Raw genomic sequence first — 20,415 nt, forward strand, 5'->3', positions numbered from 1 at the left:
CTCCAAAGTAGAAATATCTGTTTATCCCTCAGGTTCTGCTACCCCATCTTTCCTGGTCCCCAATCTCTCCAAATACCAAGAACCCCTCCTTTTGGTTGGCAGCCGTCCCCCCTGCCGGGTGATCAGCTCGAGAGCGGCGGGCAGAGGGAGACTCTTCGGCCGCACGGTGGCGCGCGCGCGCCTCCCAGGGCCGGGGCGGCCGCAGCTCCGCACCTTCTTCCCCTCCCAGCCCCACCCGCGCCCCGGCTGGTGAAGCAGCCGCGCCCCCAGCCCTCCCGGGCGGGATAGCGGGCCGCGCTCCTCAGGAGCCCGGCGACGGTCAAGGGGCAGCCGCGTCTGGCGGGCGCAGGAGGTGCTGCCGGCTGCGGGCTGCCGGGGCTCCATGCTCCTCCTCCAGCCGGTCCCCCGCCCTCCACCCATCCTGGGCTCGGCTCTGCAAATCGAAGACTTCCCGGAGCAGCCTCCGAGCCGCGGCGGGCGCAGCGCAGGCCGCCTTCGGGCAGCCGCGGCGGCGTCGCTCGAGCAGCCCGGGGGGCGCCGCAGAGCCCGGCGCGCCCTACTCGGCTAGGAGAGGACGGACGCCGGGGCCGCAGCTGGGCAAGGGGAGGAAAGTGCGTGTGTGAGAAAGAAAGAGTGTGGGGGGCGACGGTCTGGAATTAGGGCGGAGGAGAGGGCAGCGGAACGGGGTGCAGCCCCAAGGGCGGCCTCCGCCTGTCCTTGAGGTTTTCCCGCGGCGGCTCCCGCTCCCCAGCGCCCCTCACCATGGACTTGCGCGGAGTTGGGACCCGCCTCGGCAGCAGCGAGCGGGTGGCTGCCCGGCCCCGGGGGTGCGCGGGCGCGCGCGCGGGGATGGCGAGGTAGGATGGCCGCCCAGCGCGACCCCCGCCGCCCCAACCCAGCGGCCCCTGGGCGGTGCCGCTGAGTCGCCCGAGCGCACAGGGGTGTGGGCGGAGGCAGCCCCGCGCCCGCGCCTTCGGGAGTCGCTTTGCCTCTTCCACCCACTCACACCTGCTACCGCGCGGATACCATGTCGAAGGCGGCCGGAGGCGCAGCGGCGGCGGCGGAAAGTTGTCCCCCAGCCCCGGCTGGGTCGTCCGCGGCCGCCGCCGTGGAGGACCTGTCCAAAGTGTCTGACGAGGAGCTGCTGCAGTGGAGCAAGGAGGAGCTGATCCGCTGCCTGCGGCGCGCCGAGGCCGAGAAGGTGAGCGCGATGCTGGACCACAGCAACCTCATCCGCGAGGTGAACCGCCGCCTGCAGCTGCACCTGGGCGAGATCCGCGGGCTCAAGGTGAGCGCGGGGCCAGGCCGGGAGGCTGGGCGCGGCGGGGCGGGGAGCGGGGCGCCCCGGGGAGGTGGGGCCAGGCAAACTTTCTCTCCCTCCATCAACAGGTGATCCTCCCCTTTCTCCCAGTCAGCACCCCCTGCCCCCAATCCCCGGCCCATTGGAAACTTTTCCAAACTTTGGAAGCGTTTGCTCCCCTCCTCTTCCCCACACCTGGCGCGCCAGCATCTAGCTCGCGCTCTCTGCAGATGGAGGGGAGGCCGGTGAGGATGTGAAAGGCAGGCAGGGAGGGAGGTGATGGGTACCCGGAACCTTTAATTTTCGTAGGGAAAAATCAGTGTTTTGGAGAGCCGGTTACAGTCAGGGGAAAAGGCTAGTGAGGGAGCGAGTCCTGGGTATCTTTGCCTTTGGGCGTCGATGATACGGCTGCTCCGGCGCCGGCAGCGCTTCGGCGGGCAGAGGACGGCGGGCAGAGGACGAGGAAAGGGCGCCACTGCCAGGAAGAGGGGTTGGGCAGGGGCGCCACCCTCGGAGCCGGCGTGAGGCAACCGGTGCAGAGTTGATTAAGCTCTGCCTTCACGTCTTCCACCAACGTCCTGTTCTTTCCTTGTCTCCGAGTTTGGATGGCGTCACCTGGAGTTGCTTTACTCCCCTCCCTAATTAACCCCTAGTTTGATTTAAATTTTATCCAGCTTGGAAGAGGATGGTGGAGCAAAGGGACGCCGTGTGAAAGGTGCATGGTTTTGAAAGAATCACTGACCGAATGTTGGTCAGTGATTCTTTCTTCTGGAGCCAGCCCTCCCTCTGCTATTAGGAAAAGGGGGGAAAGTTCCCCCAAACCTACTGATTTATATTTGTCCCTGGAGAGCGCCGAGTGTGCGAGCAGCGTGCCCAGCCCGCCAGGTTGCAGCAGACCGGTGGCCGGGAACCGCCCTGCCAGCGTGCACCGCAAACTTCCTCTCCTTCCAGCTCGCGCTGGTGCCTCCTGGTATTCCTTCCTCTTATTGTTCTGCTTTTGTTTATAGGAAGCCAGACACAAATGAAGTCACTGCAGGGCCTTCAGGGAATAAATTCCCGAAGGCACAAGTTGTTCTTAGCCCCTTTCCACTCTTGCCCCACTTCTCAGGCAGTAGAGCTGTTCTTTAATTGCCTCAGCGCTCCAGTTCTGGGATTCTGGGGCAAGGAGGGGTGGGCGGGCGGCAGGCCCAAGGCTTACCTGTGTGCTGGGTCCAGTCCTGGTGGGGATGGCCCTCTTCTGAGGCCCAGACTCACTGTCAGGTAGTCCCTGGAGTGGGTCTAGTTAGGAAGATCCCACAGTCAGAAAAATCCCAATGCCTGTTCTCTCCTTTGGTTTAATTCATTACTAATGGAGTATTTACTAAGTACCAGGCTCTTTGGGGAATAGAGGCAGGCTAGTGTAGTGGGAAGGTGATCTCAGAGGTAGCTTTGAATCTAGAATTCACATTTGCCAGGACCGTGTGCTTGGGTAATTAATTTCTCAGATTCTTATTTTATTCATCAATAAAATGCAAATGGCAATAACTGTTTCCTAGGGTGTTGTGATAATAAGTTATGATAATGTAGGGGAAGGTTTAATACTTGACTACCAAAAATGATAGGTATTTTCATTAGGAGAGGACATATAAATAAATATATAGCAGTGAGTCTCCAGGATCTGGGTTTCTTAAGCAAAGCTGGACAATGGTTTTAGTTTGTCATCCTCCAATTTAAGCTGCTTCCATGATTTGAACCATAATGTGACGTGGAAGAGTTTTTAATCAATTTCTTAAAGATTTTTATAGTATGGAGCATTGACTGACATAATAGCTCAGAAATACTTGAAAGTTCTTTTAGAGCGTATGGATTGACTGTGTGTGTGAGGATCTATGTGTGAGTAGGGTAGGGGGTGGCATGAGTGGTGGGGTGCCTGGTCTTCATTCTAGTAGCTCCATGTAGAGAAATAGCTAATTAGGGCAGGTAAGGACACTTACACTCAAGTAGGAAAGTCTCCTTGTGGTCTAGATTCATGACTTGACATTAAAAGACTTTCCAGTTCAATTCCTTAGTTAAGTTCAGAAATGATGGAGGCTGGTTACTTTCTGATGGAGCTTCTATCCCTCCTTGCCATCTCCTGGGCATCTGCAGGATAGTAGACCCCAAGGCCTACCCCTCAGGGGCTGTGGTTTTACTCTGCGGACTGGCCAGCTTTCTTCCTTCTCTTTATCATCTTGGCTTGGAGCTTCTTTGGACATCATAGTAATCCATAAATGTAGTTGACTGAATAAATGATAGATGCATCTATTTATTTTGGATTAATAGGAAGGAAGGAAGAAAGTCTTTTTTTATTTTTATTTTTTTGGTGGGGGGAGATCTCTGATGGTTTGGCATGCTCATTTGAGTGCTGTAAATATTAAGTAAAGCCACAATGCTTTTTTTTTAATGCCCCTCTCTGTGAGCTGACTTTGAAACTGCCTCTAAATATTTTTAAAGCTACTAGGTATTTCTGTAGCTGTAGACATGGAAGATGGAAGCATCTTTTTTTTTTTTTTTTTGAGGGGCCTGTGACTGGGTTCCAACACTGTCTAATTTGTTTGCATTTAAACATCTGGGAGGCAGGCCAGTGTAGAAGCAGTGGAAAGATAAAGGATTTGGAGTCTGACAATTAGGGCAGCTTGGGCAAACTGTTAACCTCCCCAAGCCTCAGTTTTCTCACCTGCTTCATGGGGGATTTTAATTCCACATGAGGTTTTATGAGCATTAAATGATATGAAGAAGAAACCCCAGTGAGGTTAGATAGCTTTCTGAAGGACACACAGGCTTCAAATGTTCAAATTAGGCTTTCTTTTCTTTTTGGCTCATTGACATTCTTTGTTTAGAGTGTATGGTCCTAAAAGGGGTGGAAAAAGAGATTCTGATTAAAGTTTTGATGTTGTAAGGAATTAGCTTCCTGAGAACCATGTCTTTGGACTGCTGAATATATACCAACACTCAGGCTGTTCTGACTCAATATCCCAGTGGAAGCTGATTTTGGGGAATTGAATCTCTGAGATTTGTCATCTATGTTACATTAATTTCCCTCCTTGCTCTCTACCATACCAACCTTCCACCCTGCAATGAAGAAAAAGAATGAATTAAGACAATTCTTTTTTAACCATAGATATAGTACTTTATAGTCTGTAGGCACAAGATCGAAATTCTGGGTGGTATTCTATGAGGTGCATTTAAACTTGTAAAAGTCCATTTTAGAAACTTGTATAACATCTGGTGGCCTGTGGCAATGTTAAAAAGACAGTATTTTGGAAAAGAAAGTCCAAGTCTTAATGTGGCAGATTTGAAGAAACTGGCTCCCAGGGTTATGATCAGGTTGGTTGGTTCCTTATTCCTAAGAAAACTAATAATAGGTAGAAGGAACTGTGATAAAGAAAACTGAATGTCACTATACCCACTCCTGTCTACTCCATCTGGATGCTGAGAAGTATATGTTTCATTTCCTTTGGAAAGTGCATTAACTTTGTGAAGCCCAAGTTGGCACCAGTCCTGCTTACTTTCCAGTTTTGGAGAAATCAGGAATAGCTATTGGTCAGTCAAAGGGAAGTATTTCCAGATGGCAGTTCATTTGGATGAAAAAGTAATGACTTGAGCTTTCTATCAAATGCCAATATTAAACAAAATGTTGAATAATTTTTGAAGGTTAGAAAGATTAATTTTGTTTAGTATTTTTTCCAAATATCCACAACTTCTGATTTCCTCTAAAGCATCAGTATCAAGGGGTACTTTATTCTCTTACTACTGTAGATTCCAACATAGCAGGGGCTTGCTGAAAACAATGAGTAATCCTTTCTCAGTGGCTATAGCTGTAGCCTATTTTGTGCATAAACACATATTAAGTGTCCACTATATGCAACACATAATGCCAAGGATGTTACATATTCACAGAGAGACTTTTAGAATGGACTCTGCCCTCTAGAAGCTAAGCTATCTACATTAGAAAGGGAAAAAAAAAATGATGCTTAGTGTTCTAGCCGATGTGTGACACAGGCCTTATGCAGTGAGTAGGAAGGTTACTTCATTCATTCATGGGTGCTGTTCTATGCTGGGGTGACTTCTCAGTGGAATCTCTCCTCTCAGGTAAGTTTACATGTGGGAGAAGATGCTATTGGCTAGTTGGAAGGCACAGACATAGTCACAGCTCATGATTAGCTGACAGGCTGCTAAAGGTGGAAAGGCAGGGGAAAACCTTCCTGGCCTGGCCAAGGGGCGTATCCATTTTCCCCAGGAAAGGGAGGTGGTGGGGGTTGGTAAGAAGGAGGGGCGAGATACGCAGTGAGTGTTTGTGAAGGATCAGTCTGGCTGATTTTGGATTGGAGAGGGTGGGGAACGTAGAGGGTAGGGCAGACCCAGCAGGAAGGCTGGGTAGGGGGCTGCTGGTAAAGGTCAGGCCCGAAGTCAGAGGGTGGCAGTGGGAAGCAAAAGGAAGAGGTGGGTATTAGAGACAAGGGAACAGAGTTGTTGTTGATTATGCCACGCGTCAGAACTGGAAGTGAGAACTAAGCTGCACAGGCTTCTTCCTTGGGCCCCACATTTACTCCCATCTTGGCTGTCAGGAAGTGAAGAAGTGGTTAGCAGATGTTTCATATGTCATCTGCTAGTCAGCATCAGGGGCAGCGTTGGAATCAGCCTGAGTTTAAGAGAAGTCAGTCCCCTTGCTGAGTACCTCAAGTTCTGGACTGGATGATGGCTTCACAAGACCAGAGATTTTCAGGCTTTGTTAAGCAGAGGAAATCTTACGTAGCAGTCCCATAGCTGCCTGTTTCATCCCTAGCAAACCACAGTGCTTCAGGAAACAGTTGGCCCCTTGACTATATGGGTGAATAGAGAGTAAGTGGGGACTTCACTATGTGTTTCAGGTATCTACAGTGGAGGTTCTGTGTTCTGGATACACAGAAATGAGTAGAATAGATGAGGTCTTCATTCTCATGACTCTTGTGAGGATGCAGACTTGAATTGACAGGCATACTCATATGTATGTGGTTACAAATTATAAATATAACAGAGGAAAAGGTTGAGGGGTGCTGGTAGAGCACAGAAGTGGGCCTTCTTTGCATTGGGGGTGGACTGCCTTTAGAACAGCTTCTATGGGGAAGTGACTTATAAAATGAAACCTGATAGTTGTGTAGAAGGCTGGGGGAAGGCATTCCAAGTGAAAGAGGGGGAAGGGCTTGCCCTTTGAGGACCTGGATCAAGGCCAGTGTTGGTGGTGCTCAGTGCATTTTGGGGAGAGGGGGTTCCCACCTTCTCCACGCTATCATGAGACCAAGCCACCATCATCTCCCTCTACCTGGACCAGCCCAGTAGCCTCCTAGCCGGTCTTGCAGCTTCCACCTTATCCTGACTCCCTCCTCCCCTCCCCTCCCCAACCCCAGCCAGTTTTGGTAGACTTGCTCCCTGTGCTTTAGGCACCCCCTGGCCTCCCTCTCACTTGAGCTCTTGCTCTCACACTTGTCTCAGAGCTTTTATACTTGCCCTTTCTCTGCCTGGGATCATCTTCACTCAAGTGTTTGCTTCTTCATTTCACCCAGGTTTCTGTTCAAATGTTTCCCTTTTCTCTAGAGGTACCTTCTATTGCAAAACAGTGTTCTTTAACCTACTTTAGTTTTCTCTCCAGAACTTTGCACTGCATGACATTATGTTCTATACTTGCTTTTTGCCATTCCTTTCCACCAGAATGAAAGCTGTAGGATGCCAAGGTCTTTGCTGTGTCCACTGATAGATCCCTAGCTCCTGGATGGTACCTGATACATAGGAGATGCTTATTAAACATTCATGAATGAACAAATTTATCACCATTTATGCTGGAGAAGTAGACTAAGCCAGAGCATTTGGGGCTTGTGAGACTTGAAGGATTTTGTACTTTATCTTAAGGGCAGGGAGAAGCTATAAAAGGGTTTTAAACATGGAAGTAACAAGATGAACTTAATCTTGGATGTAGAGTTCCAAAGACTTTTTGGCTCTGAAGTGGAAGGTGAGGGAGAAGGAGATGCCAGGGATAACCTTGGATTCTTTTAAAGAGCAGTGGGATAAGTGGAGGTGGCATTTGCAGAGAGATGCAAATGGGAAGGGGGATTTGAGTATCAAGGGCTCAGTGTTGCTGTGTTAGGTGTGATGCCTGGGAGACAAGATGTCCAGGTGGGTGTGTGCCACCTGGGGTTGGATGTGGACTGACATGCCACTAGGGGGCAACTGTGCATTTTCCTAGTGGCCATGGGGGGTGGCTGCTCATCCATGTCAGGGCTGAAAAACTAAGCAATGTTGTTTGCTCTATTGAAAGGCCTGTTGTCTCAGAGCTTTTAAGCATTCACAGGTCATGAGCAGCCATCTTTCTTTCTCCAGGGTGGGGCAGGGGAGCCTTGTTTTCCTACTGAATGATTTCTTGTTAATTGGCTGCTCCTGCTCCATAAGTATTGACTGGATGACCTTGGACAAGTGAAGCTTTGGGAGGTCCAGTTTCCCCTTCTGTAACAGAACCATAATAATTATCATCCCCTAAGGTTTTGGTGAAAGACGAGACAATGCAAGTAAAGTATCATGCAGGGAACATAACCGATACCTGTTACTTTACTTTTTATGGATAGCTTCAAGTCTTCATCCTCCCCTAACCTCACAAGGGAATTCACCAGTTCCAGGTGCTCCTGCTCCCAGGATGTCTTAGCCTGATGACCCCTGATTTATGTATGTCCCTTGATATCTCTTTTCAGGATATCAACCAGAAACTCCAGGAGGACAACCAGGAACTGAGGGACCTCTGCTGTTTCCTGGATGATGACCGGCAGAAAGGCAAAAGGGTGTCCCGGGAGTGGCAGAGACTGGGTCGCTACACGGCCGGGGTGATGCACAAGGAAGTGGCCTTATACCTGCAGAAGCTCAAGGAGCTGGAGGTGAAGCAGGAGGAGGTGGTGAAGGAGAACATGGAGCTCAAGGAGCTGTGTGTGCTGCTGGATGAGGAGAAGGGCACGGGCTGTGCGGGCAGCCGCTGCTCCATCGACAGCCAGGCCAGCCTGTGCCAGCTTGCTGCCTCCACCGCGCCCTATGTGCGGGATGTGGGTGACGGCAGCAGCACCTCCAGCACCGGCAGCACGGACAGCCCCGACCACCACAAGCACCACGTGAGCGGTGGCAGCCCCGAACACCTGCAGAAGCCCCGGAGCGAGGGCAGCCCGGAGCACTCCAAGCACAGGAGTGCCAGCCCGGAGCATCTCCAGAAACCCAGGGCCTCTGGGACCCCAGATCACCCAAAAGCACTCAAAGGACCCAGTCCAGAGCACCACAAACCCTTGTGCAAGGGCAGCCCTGAACAGCAAAGGCACCCGCACCCAGGGAGCAGCCCAGAAACGCTGCCCAAGCACGTGCTGAGTGGGAGCCCTGAGCACTTCCAGAAGCACCGGCCAGGGGGCAGCCCTGAACACGCCAGGCACAGTGGAGGGAGCCCGGAGCATCTTCAGAAACATGCCCTCGGTGGGAGCCTGGAGCATCTCCCGAGAGCCAGGGGGACCAGCCCCGAGCACCTCAAACAGCATTATGGAGGTAGCCCTGACCACAAACACGGAGGCGGCGGCGGCGGAGGCAGCAGTGCAGGAGGTGGCGGTGGAGGCGGCGGCGGCAGCGGTGGAGGCAGCAGGGAGGGTACCCTTAGACGGCAGGCGCAAGAGGACGCGTCACCCCATCACCGGAATGTCTACAGTGGCATAAACGGTGGGTCAGTACGTGCTGGGAGCTGCTTTGGTGGAGTCAACTCAGTAGACGGTTATGAGTGATGAAGAGCTCTCCAGCCATATAAGAGAGTGCAGGTGCTGGCTAGCCGGGTGGGTTGGGGAAAGAAGCAAACATTTGACTCAAAATCGTGATGTGTGTTTCTTCCCCTGGATTTGTTTTTATTTTATGTAGTTACTAGCCAAGTAAGCCTGAAAAAGTTGAGAGTGAAGGGTTAAAGGAGAGAGAGAAACAATAATTCTTAAGACCCTGAGTTGTCAGGGTGAAATCTGTGGGTAATTGAGCTAAAAAATAGAACCATTCTAAGATTCTTTCAGCTTTAACTTGAGCATGTTCCTGTTTGTGTGTTGTTTCCTAGTAGGGCTCACCCATAGAATGGTGACTAAAAGGTTTTGAATCCAGTTAATAGCTTATGAGCAGGAAGAGATGAGTGTTTATTATGAAAAACAGTGATATTTAAAAAGAAGTATGGTGTCCCTAAAGAGGCTTAATGCTGGTTTGACTGAATGCCTATCAGTATGCCTTACTTTACCTTGAAGATTTTTTCCATTGTGTTGGGGGCCTGAAATCTGTGACTTTTCTTTGCATCTATTAATAAATGCATCAACTGATTCCCTTCTCTACTCAATCAACACCCACCAACCCTCTCTCAAAACTCCTTTAAGCATATTCTGAACACTATGCTCTTTTACATCACAGGAGTCATCTTTCCTGGTCATTTAAATGTACCTCTTTAAAATGTACAGATGTGTTTGGACACTCTTTTTGTTTCCAAAGAGTAACATCTGCATTGGCTGAAGTGGCTCTAAACTTGAGCTGTTAAACCTTTTGGAAGAGGCTTAATTTTCTGCATCTTGGTTCTGAAACCACTTTGAACTTAAGAGAGAAAGAAATCATTTCTTAAAGAAAAAAAAAAAAACACCCCCACAATCTTTTTATGTTACTCATGGTTGAGTTGGAGCTAAAATGATTGATTTTATAGACTGAGGGTTTTTTTTTTTCCATTCAAATGTCTGAGGTTTTTCACTTTATTTGAAATGTGCTCTGGAGTCTGCATGCAGCCAGCTCCTAGTAGTAGAAGAGGCTGCCAATTTTAGCAGTGACAAGAAGGAGTAAATTTTCAATATTGTATTTGGGGATTTACCTGTTGGATTCCATTTCATCTTAATTCCTTTCTCATAGCGCTGAAAATTGACTCTTGAGGCTTGGCTTCTAATTCTTCCTATGTTCTTTTAAGCACAAATGGAAATAGAAGGGGGAAGCTGCTGCTTGTTCAGTTGTTTGTGTTGGGAGGTGGGTGTGGGGAGAAGGCAATACACCTGTTGTGTTGTGTCGAGGCCTCCTGGCTGGTGCCTTTCCCAAGTTGATTGAATGTTCACTTTTTTCATGGGCGATAGAGATGCTGCCGTGATTGCTGTAGGCAGCCTTGGCTACCCAGTTCTCTACAAGAGATGAAAAGTCATTTAAAAACAAAATTTGGTTGTGTTACTATCACGAGATGGGTCATTGGTCATGAAGCTTGACTTTGGTGGAGAGTAATAGTTTAATGGGAAAGTAAAGATAATGCCTCTTCCATTTCTTGATTTCTTTTTAATGAGCTTGAGAAGTAAATGTGTTCACTATTATAAGGAAACTTTGTTTCTTAAACTAAAAAGAAAATACTTAGGAGCAAGTGGTTCATTCACTCACAAAACAATTCTTTACAAAAGGGCTCCTTTACATAAAGAACTCCTCTAGTTTAGTCAATGTATGATTAACTTACAAGAAAAGTGTTGAGGTGCCACTTTTAAACAATAGTTTGCATAAAATAAGGTATATCTCTAAGGAAAGATGGCCATTATATCATGGCATATTGCCCAGATTCAGATAAACTTAGTGGGTTGGGAAAATGTTTTAAAAAATTTGAACAATTTAGTTAAAAATTTGGTGCAACATAAATTATCATAGAATGACACTGTAGTTCAATTCTTGTGTCTACTTCAGGTTTTCTCATTCTTAAGTGACAGATCTGCTGACAGTTGATATCCTCAGCAGAGTGTATTTGTAGTACATTTGCATGGCATTTTTATTTCAGTAATTAATTGGAAAATGAAGTGGCACAAAGAAATGTTTATGGATCATCAGCCTATAAACGTGGGCATTGGTAGCTTGTATTTATCCTGCCATTACAAATTAATTTTTGATATGGATGGCAAGACATGCTTTTTCATATTTTTAAATCCCCACACAATTTGTTTGAGTCATTGGTGTATGAAGAGATAGGAACCAGTTGTGAGGCTAATCCCAAATTGAGGATTTGCTGAGTCATTTCCAGAGTCATTTTGTTTGGGGTTGGTGTGAAATATGAGTGTTTTGGGTGAGCACTTGGATATTTTTGCATGAACAGGAAGCAGTGAAAGCACTTGGGAAGTATATGTGCATTATGGTGACTGAAACAGAGATGAAGTATACGCTGGCAGGATATTGTACTACCTGTAAGGATATGCATTCCCTCCAAAAACACACACATGTGCACACTGAGGGAACCATTATTGAAAAAGATTGCTGTTTTAAGTTGACCATGCTTTGGGCATCTTTAAATCTTCTTGTGCTTTCAGTTACAAACTCAGTGGGTAAAATAGTCGAACTCGATGTCCAAGAGCTTCCTTTGGTTAAAATGGGTTAGTTTCCAACCCGAATGAAAATGTGAATTTTAGGTATTATTTTTTCCCTCTCAAATATTTCTAAGCCTGTATAACCATTTCTTAATTAGTAGCTGATCAGAAAACAACAAAAGCAAAAACAAACATGAGAAAAATCCTTCAAACTTAACAAAACCCTCATGAATGTGTTTATTTCTTTAGAAGTTATTATTCCACTATTTCTTTTCAGTTTGAAGACTGTTCCATTTTCAAATAGAAAGGAAATTCAATACTTATCACATCTAGACATTGAGGCATTTGCCCATTCATTCAAGTTGCTTGCTGTGTTCCAGATTTGTAGATTAAGTAATTGAATAGTCACTGCCAGCTATAAATGTTCGTGAACTGGCAGCCTCAGTTATTGAGAATGGGGGTTTACTACCTGATTCCATTGAAATCCAAGTTTGGATGGAACTTTCTTAGGTGAAAGTGTTTCCTTTCACAATGAAACAGGAGTTTTGCTTTAAGATACTAGCTGGCAGATCATTGCTTTCAAACAGTTAACTGTTTTAGCCAAGGTCATGGATGTATTGGATGATTCAAGTTCTTCAGTAGCTCTGCTTTTTGTTGACCTTCCAGACAGAGATGATTCTGATGATCAGAGACCCTTACAAGTAGTTCACTTGTTGGACATTATGAATCCAGATGAAAAAGTAGTACAAATAGTTAGAGTTTAATTCTAGAGGCATGTATTGCTGGTTACTAGCAAATGAAAAGGAATAAATAGAAGACACATTACTCTTCATTTTATTGTTTATCTTCTTCCTTCTTTTTAAAAAAAGGGAAACAGGGTTGTTTCATTATCCTAGTTGGTCTGATTCCCTTTGCCTTTTTGAGCAAGTTCCAGTGAACAATAGCTTTGTGCCCTCATTCAACTTCACCCCAGCCAATGAGAGCACACATGAGGGAATCATTCACTTTTGTTAAAAAAAGGTCTGTTTAGAACTACTTTGGCCTTGCTGGATGGAGTGTCAGGGTTGTAAGTCTTCATCCTGAAAGCTTCTTACTGGTTCTTTTCTTCTTTTGTGAGCATATCTCTAGAGATGGAAAGAACACGCTGTTTCTCCTTACAACTCTTCTTCCAGTTCAGGGTTCTAAATAGTGGTGCTATTGACATTTTGGACCAGATGATTCTTTGTTGTGAGGTGCTGCCTTATGTGTTTTAGGAGGTTTAACAGCATTCCTGGGCTCTACTCACAGACACCTTCCTAATTGTGACAAGAATGTCTCCAGACACTGCCAAGTGTTCCCAGGTGGGGTGTAGGCGAAATTGCTCCTGGTTCAAAACAGCTGCTTTAGAACAGTGGTTTTTCATCTGGCTGCAGATTAAAATCACTGTGGTAGCTCTGAAAAAATAGCAGTGCCTGAGCCCAGCATTTAGAGATGCAAATTGAGTTCATCTGGCATGTTGCGAAAAAGAGATCCTCAGGTGATTCTAATAAGCAAAGCAGGTGGAAACCACTGCCCTTAAATGACTGTTGCATAGACTGGGTTGATGTGAATGAAGTTTTCAAATACCCCAGCTTCCTGGGAAGAAGAAAGTTAACTTCTCTTTCTTTGTTGAACTCTGGACTGAGAGGGACTGACACTAGCTAATACTGTAAAACTTCACCCCCTCTCAACTCTAGACCAAGGTTATCTAGTAATACATTACTTTGGGATATGGGTTGAAAATTTTCATTTTTGGTGGCTCAGATTGTTAGGTGAATTTTGGGGAAACTCTGACATTTGTGTAGGTTCATGACTGCTTTACTTTTTGAAGCCTTCACATCCAGACAGAAAAAGAAGCATCTATTTATGGTGGATATTGGAGGCACATGTAGATCATACACTGCCTGCAATGCTAATGAGTATTTCCCACAGGAGAATACTGCATTTCAAATCTCCCATTTTATAGCTTTTACCCTGAGTTTTAAGACTGCTCCTTATTCTCTGTTGAGGTTATTAATGAGTAAATGAAAAACGCTGGTAACACACAGTGGCCTTGTCTACGAGGGGCAGGATAACCTGTGTGTGGAAGAACTCAGCAGGAGTTCTCTGAAGCTAGATTGTGTGTGAATTAAGTAGTGTGTACTTTAGCATGAATAATTGCTCTCATAAATCTTTTATTTTGCTTAGAAAAAGTCAGAACATCACTAAAAGATGATTTTGGACAATAGAAATGGAGTGCCTTTTGGAAGAAAAGTTTCAACAGCTAGAGAATACCAGAACTGATTTTAATTGAGGTCCTCTGAGTATAGAAATATTGTGTAAACTGATGCATGGATGGTTAAAGTAATAGGTGATGGTTTTTGTTCTTCAAGTTTCAGTACAATAATTTGGTAACATTTGATAGGACATCAACTTAAGAAATTCTGAAAAGTAGAATTGATTTCTTGGATCATACTTAGATGTGCAAAGCATATTGCATTTATCATAAGAATACATTTTGACTTAATGACATGGCTTAATATTGGAAATGTGGTTTATTTTAAGAAAATTGCAAAATATCTGAGAGGTGAAATATTGAAAAACCTAGATGGCTTAGAAAGGTATTTACTAGTATGATGTAATATACTTAGGGGTCATTTTCATCTTTTCTCTAAAGATTCCCTATCAATGTTGTATATATGTGTGTATATGTAGTTATATACATTTTAGTAACTTTAATATTGCATCTGAATAATGCCACACATTCATTGGTTCTGTCTGGTCAAACAAATCTGGCATTTAGTCACATAAGTTTGCTGCCGTGAAATAAACGGCAGGATTTCTTTCAACTGGATTAGTAGCCTATCCTTTACACCCAGTTGGAATCAATTAAATGTTTATATGTTCTGGCTCATCGCAGCTTCTCAGAAGATAAAATAGAAAAAATGTGATCGTTGAATTAGTGATGCATTTATCATTTCATTTTAACTGAAATGGTTTAGAACAAAGCATGTGGAAGTGAAAAGCTATGGTGAGTTATTCTACCTCATTAGGTAACAACTTTTTACAAGTGTCAAATGAATACAGATACATTAATACGTATTCATAAATACATGAATAAGTGAATACAATACAAATACAAAATGTGTAAGACTGCATACATTTACTAATGATAGACTCTTCTGGAGGCATGGGTGTTAGGGATCTTAGTCAAGAAATAAGAACGTGGTTGGAAATAAGAGTGTGAAGTCAAACTTTGTGAAGGCTTTGAGAAAATAATGATGATATTTTACTTGTGTAGCTCTGTTGGGCCAGTGTATGGGTAATGAGAGTAAGTTTTCCAGACTGAAATTTATGACCTTAGACTCTAAAACTTCTCAAATTTTGGCCACTTACTTCTGATGGTTGGAGATAAAACTGTGGGTCCCTACATTAAATGGCCCTGGATGGGTATTCTTTTTTTTAATATCTTGATTTTTAAAAAAGAGTTCCATTCACTTGTAGTATCAGCATGCTGTCATCAGCACCTCTTGCTGCCCTCAGGCCTGACTTTAACTCATTTTCTTCTTGTTTCTAAATTCTGTTTTACTGTTATCTCATGGCTGGTCATAGCTTAGGAAAGTGGATAATCACACTGCTTAGAACTGTGTTTAGGCATAAATAACCTTGAGGTGCCCTTTTATGAGTAAAGCACATAAGCGTTAATGTATAATCCATTTGTCATCTATAAGTGTTTTGGCTTTTCAAGTTTCATTTTTGTGTATTTTCTGCATCTTGACTACATTTCAGATAATTGAGAGGGTGCTTTTCTTTAATATTATAAGAACTCAAATATATGCTTCGTGGATACTTTGGTATAACTAAGTTGCCTTTAATAGCACTTTAGTGCATAATATTTATGACCAGCATTGTGCATATTTGAAAAACTATTTATTTTGAACTTGATTGTGGGACACATTAAGAATAGTTTCATGTTCTGAAATGAGCTGATTTTCAAGAGAGCTAAGAAATTTAAGATTCAGTATCAAGAGTAGACCATGGGACACTTGAGAATACAGACATGAAATCTCAGCTCTAATTTATAAGAGTCTCTGGGCAAAAGAGTGAGGTTCAAGTTACTGCTGCTCCTGACATAAATTGCTTTCTCTTTAGAGTGCCATTCAAGTGTTTCCAATAGAAAGAACCACTGCTCTTTCTAAGACAGAGGGTGCTTAAGCAGCAGAGAGGCAGAAGAGGTATTTAGAAAAGGGAAAATGGCACAGGAGTAGCAGGTTACATTATCATCCTTACAAAGGTAATACTGGTCTGTCCTCCCTAAGATAAAAGGCAATAACTGGGTTATTCACACATTGTGTTCATTTACCATTTTCACATAACAGAGAGTTGTGTGTATTATGCAGCTTTTGTACTCAAGTCATTATGGAAGAGTACGGGAAGTCCTGGAACTTAGTCACAGTCCTTGATTGAAACTAGGCACCTGTTCAATTACCAGGTAAATGAAACTTCAGAAATATTTGCTTGCTTTAGTTTTTTTTTTTTTTTTCATTTTAATTTCTTTAGCACCTTTGTTATTTAGGCCTTCTGTAGGTTTTTCTGTGAGACAGGGCATGTTAAGAAAAAGTTGAATTTGGGGAATTGCTCAGAAACTATATTTCAGTTATTTGGTCACTCTCCCCTTCACACATATGCACATGTATGCACACATATAAAGCATTTAACGGGGTATGCATATTTAAGAATGTTAAATGCATTAGATTTAAAGATATTGAATGACTTTTTCCCCATACCTCCTTCACTTTCATTTTCAGTCATGTGTAGGAAAGTGAATCCTTATATTTTTAAATATGGCAAACAAAATATCTGTAACACCATTTTTGCCTGCTGATATGAATGTTTTGGGTAACTTTTGAAGACTAAGCATTTAAAGGTAGTCTCTGATGCTTTCTGAGTGAGTTGGCTTTTCTAGTCACATATATTCATTGTTGCATTAAACTCAGAATTTTGCCTTCTGGTCTTGATAATAAAGGAAACTGAAAGGTCTCATCTTTCTCTCAATTATTGAGGACTTTTCTAGCTTTTAGGGAAACCCCTGATTTGGGTTATGTGTAGTTATAACTTCCTAGGTGTCCATAATTTCTAGTTGCTTAAAAATGTTAAGAAGTACTAATTGCTTTTGGAAGAATGGTGTGTTTTCTTATCAGGTAGGAGAGAAAAAAACTCATTTGGTAGTGAATACGTGTATGCACATATACACACACATATACTTGTATACATTAATATATTCAGTTAATTGAGAATAGGTGTCTATTTTAATGCTAAAGAATTAAATTAGAAAGAAATTAGGACAATATAGTTGTATTTAGTTCAGAATGTCACAAAATCGTAGAACTTAGAACTGTGAAGTGCTCTACATTACAGCTATAAAGTACTCAACCCTTCCAGATTCTGAATGAGAAAATTGACTTCCAACAAAGTTTAGTGAACTGTCCAAGGCCGGGTAGTAGAGAACCGGAAATAATCAAGCTGACTCCCAGGGCACCAAATCAGTTTTATAAAGAAGCCATTTATTATTCTAGATATAGAGGGCACTTGAGGTAGGGATAATGTTAATGATGAAGTCTCTAAATGGAATAAGGAACCATTCTTTCTCTATTCCTGTTGGAAACCTCAGAAAACTATAATAGAGACATACAGTGTTGAGAGTGTCAGATGAGGTGAGTATCTCTAGACTCCAGGTTAGAGAAGTACCAAAGAAGACCTGGTGCTATAGAAGATGCTACTACCTGGTGCTACTGCCTGGGAGCCTCTGATTCAGCCACATGGGACACACAATTCACAGCTGGCTGGACAACTGCTAAAATGCATTCTTAATGGAAAAACTGTTCCTACTCCTAGTTTGGGAATCCAACCACCTCAGTATCCTTTTTCTTCCCACAGGGACTCTCCCCACCCCAAGGCCATATTCCTTCTAGATAAATGTTCTTGAGGAGATGGACTGACCTTGGTCTGGTCCTTACACACTCACTTGTATTCACAGTCAAAATGCTGTGCATCTGGGGAAGTGTTGGTTTGTGGACTGCAAGAAACAGAAGGGAAAGAGACCAGGAGCAAAGGCATGGGCCAGATGGCAACGCCAACTGCTCTCAAGGAGTTGTGTTTTTTAATAACTCAGCTTACTGCAAACACAACTAATTAAGCCAGTTATTCTGATTTATGCTACTATAGGCAGAAGTAAAGTACACTTACATTCCACTTTTGATGGCATTTAAAAGGTCAGAATATCTGAGTTGCAGATTTTTGTTCATAGCAGCCTGGTCTGTTGAACCACTCTTGAGAATTCAAATTAACCAAGCTCATTAATTCAGTATCTCTTCTCTTTCCCGAGATAGCAAGTGCCAATTCACCCATCCACCCAAACAGAATAATACAGCCCTGAAAGGCGAGTCATTAGTCACATCTGCAGATGATGGATTGCATGCGATTTAAGAGGAAAGTGAGGTAAGAGTTTACAGTAAGGAAGAGAGAATGAAAATAGCAGACAAAGGCAATTAAGAGACACCAGTTTGTGAAGGGGACATGGTGAAGAATTTAAAAGACTCTGTCTGTTTGCATGTTGTTAATGGTCTTATGTTGATTGGCAGGGCAGGCCTCTTCATTGTTATAAAAGCCAACCAGAATTGCTTGGTTATGGAGTCGTAGGGGAAACCGGCTGAATTTAGCTGCTTATTTTACATATGAGGACACTTATGAAGACAGTACATTTATAATTATGATCAATTTGAGGTCTAGGAATAAACATTATCCAGGTGGTTTGCCATGAATAGCTCCCCCAGTATAGTGACTTTCATGAGAAACGGTTTGGAACCAAGCTCTTCAAAATCTGGGGAAGAACAGGCTTGAAAATTGCTTATTTTTATAGTATCTCTTTAGCACTTAAATGTAGATCAAGTCTTCAGTCATTCCTACCCTAAAACCGTGTGCCATGTGGTTTTTCATCCTTACTTTCTTTGGCTTTTTTCCTGTTGCAGTCTCAAAATTGCCCACTTTTGGGTTTATTGGCCAGGTACCTAAATCTATCTTTGATGGAAACATTTTTACCAGACTACATACAGCCAGGTATACAATAGTTATTCATTTAAAAAGGAGAATTGGGTGGGTACTATTTATTATACCTATCCACAAAGCTTATCATGTTATTTTTACATTTATGAGTGTCTCTGTGGAATTTTACCTGTATGTTAAGATAATGTGTAGATACTTATGTTGGCATATAGCATCCAAGATTTATGACCTGTTAAGGACCATTGTTCTAAATTTTCTCTGTACTTATGTACGTGGTTAGGAACCTATCAGGGTTGCAGCAATTCATCTGGCAATATCAGAATAGAACGCATCTCCCTTGAAGCACAACAGTGATGAGTGTGAACATCTCTTGGCAAACAGGGAGCTAAAGAAGCTATGGTGAAAGTGACTTGGGATTTGTACAGTTTTAAAATCTGTTGATAGTAGGTTTCTTTTGCTTGGGCAGGCCTTAGATGGCAGCCTACAAATGGACTGACCACGTGTGAAACATGTGCATCCAGTGTCTGGTCTCTTACGTATTTTCCCACGTTGTTTAGTGGGATAGTGCTCTGGAACATCAGAGTGGAATTTCACTTTCTACTCCACTCTAGAGTGGATTTTCTCAAGTCTCTTTACTATCTGGGCACCAGATGGGAGAGTATGTCTTATCAACCAAAGTTTAGAGGAGAGTAAGCTAATGGCAAGGCAGTGGCACCAGGCTCTTTGTGTGTTTTAGTTCCAGGGTAACAGTAACTGAAGGGAAGGGCAAAATCTATAGCAATTTCATTATAAATTATTGCCTTGACTAATCAGGCAGCCATGCATTCTCAAGAATGTCAGGGATAATAGAGATTTATTACAACAAATTAAAGGCTAATCAGAGTGTGTCCTGAGATAAACAACATAGTAAAACAAACATAAATGGCAGTACAGGGAAGCATGAGCTAATAAGATTCATGGATGTGGGTGGAGTAGGACACCAGTTCTGCTCATATTTCACTTGCTTTGTATCAATTTCTGCACTGTTTGATGTGTAGATGAGAGATTGAGAATAAACATATACTCATTTGTTCAACATGGGTATGGCATGGTGATAGATACTGTGTGAAGTGGAGCAGAAAAGTGAGCCACAGGCTCTTCCTGCCAGGAATTCATGGTCTGACATGTCCATGGGAGGAAGTAAGGAGGGACGCAGGTGTGCAGTTAAGAAGCAAATGAGCATAACTAAGGGCCTTCATGGGCCTGGGGGATGGCTCACAGGTAGCCATATCAGGGCTGTCTTCTCAAAGGAGGTGCGTTATGAGGTTGGTTGCTGAGCAGTGGTTGGATTTAGATAGGCTGGCAGGAGCGGTGGGGTTGTTGGGGAGGAAAGGCGTAGAAGTGGAAATGAGCAAATTGTGTTAAAGGAACAGTGAAGAGATGAGTAGGTCTGTGCTAAGATCTTTGTTAGGTTCTGAGAGATAATTTTGGAAAGTGGATTAGGGCCAGATAACACAGGGTGTGAAATACTATCCAAGGGTGTTTCCTAATAGCAACATTAGTTTCTTGTACATGGAGGAATGTAAAATGTTCTTCATTCTTTAGACCGTGTAATTAAGTGGAAAAGGAAAGCTGGTTCCTTAGCATTTAAAAAAAATCTCTTGTTGAGATTTTATAACGCAGTTTAATTCTAATAGTTTCTTTTTTTTATTTCTTAAGTGTCTTAGTTGGTTT

General features: G+C 43.7%; 1 protein-coding gene across 8 annotated transcripts in view; it reads left to right on the plus strand.

Moving 5' to 3' along the window:
- Nucleotides 1–265: 265 nt before the first annotated feature.
- The window catches only part of CCDC85A (coiled-coil domain containing 85A), a 182,004-nt gene continuing 161,854 nt past the window's right edge, over nt 266–20,415 (plus strand). For 3 of the 8 annotated variants that reach the window (XM_012777841.3, XM_012777839.3, XM_012777840.3), the window contains exons 1-2: nt 270–1,288; nt 8,038–9,031. In XM_012777841.3, the coding sequence (XP_012633295.1) occupies nt 1,028–1,288; nt 8,038–9,031 (1,255 nt within the window). In that variant the 5' untranslated portion in view covers nt 270–1,027. Of the gene's footprint in view, nt 1,289–8,037; nt 9,032–20,415 lie in introns of all 8 variants that reach the window. The other 5 variants (XM_076000793.1, XM_012777838.3, XM_012777842.3 and 2 more) reach the window with 5 other exon arrangements.

Source organism: Microcebus murinus, chromosome 3 (genome assembly GCF_040939455.1).
Source record: "Microcebus murinus isolate Inina chromosome 3, M.murinus_Inina_mat1.0, whole genome shotgun sequence".
Lineage (NCBI taxonomy): Eukaryota > Metazoa > Chordata > Mammalia > Primates > Cheirogaleidae > Microcebus > Microcebus murinus.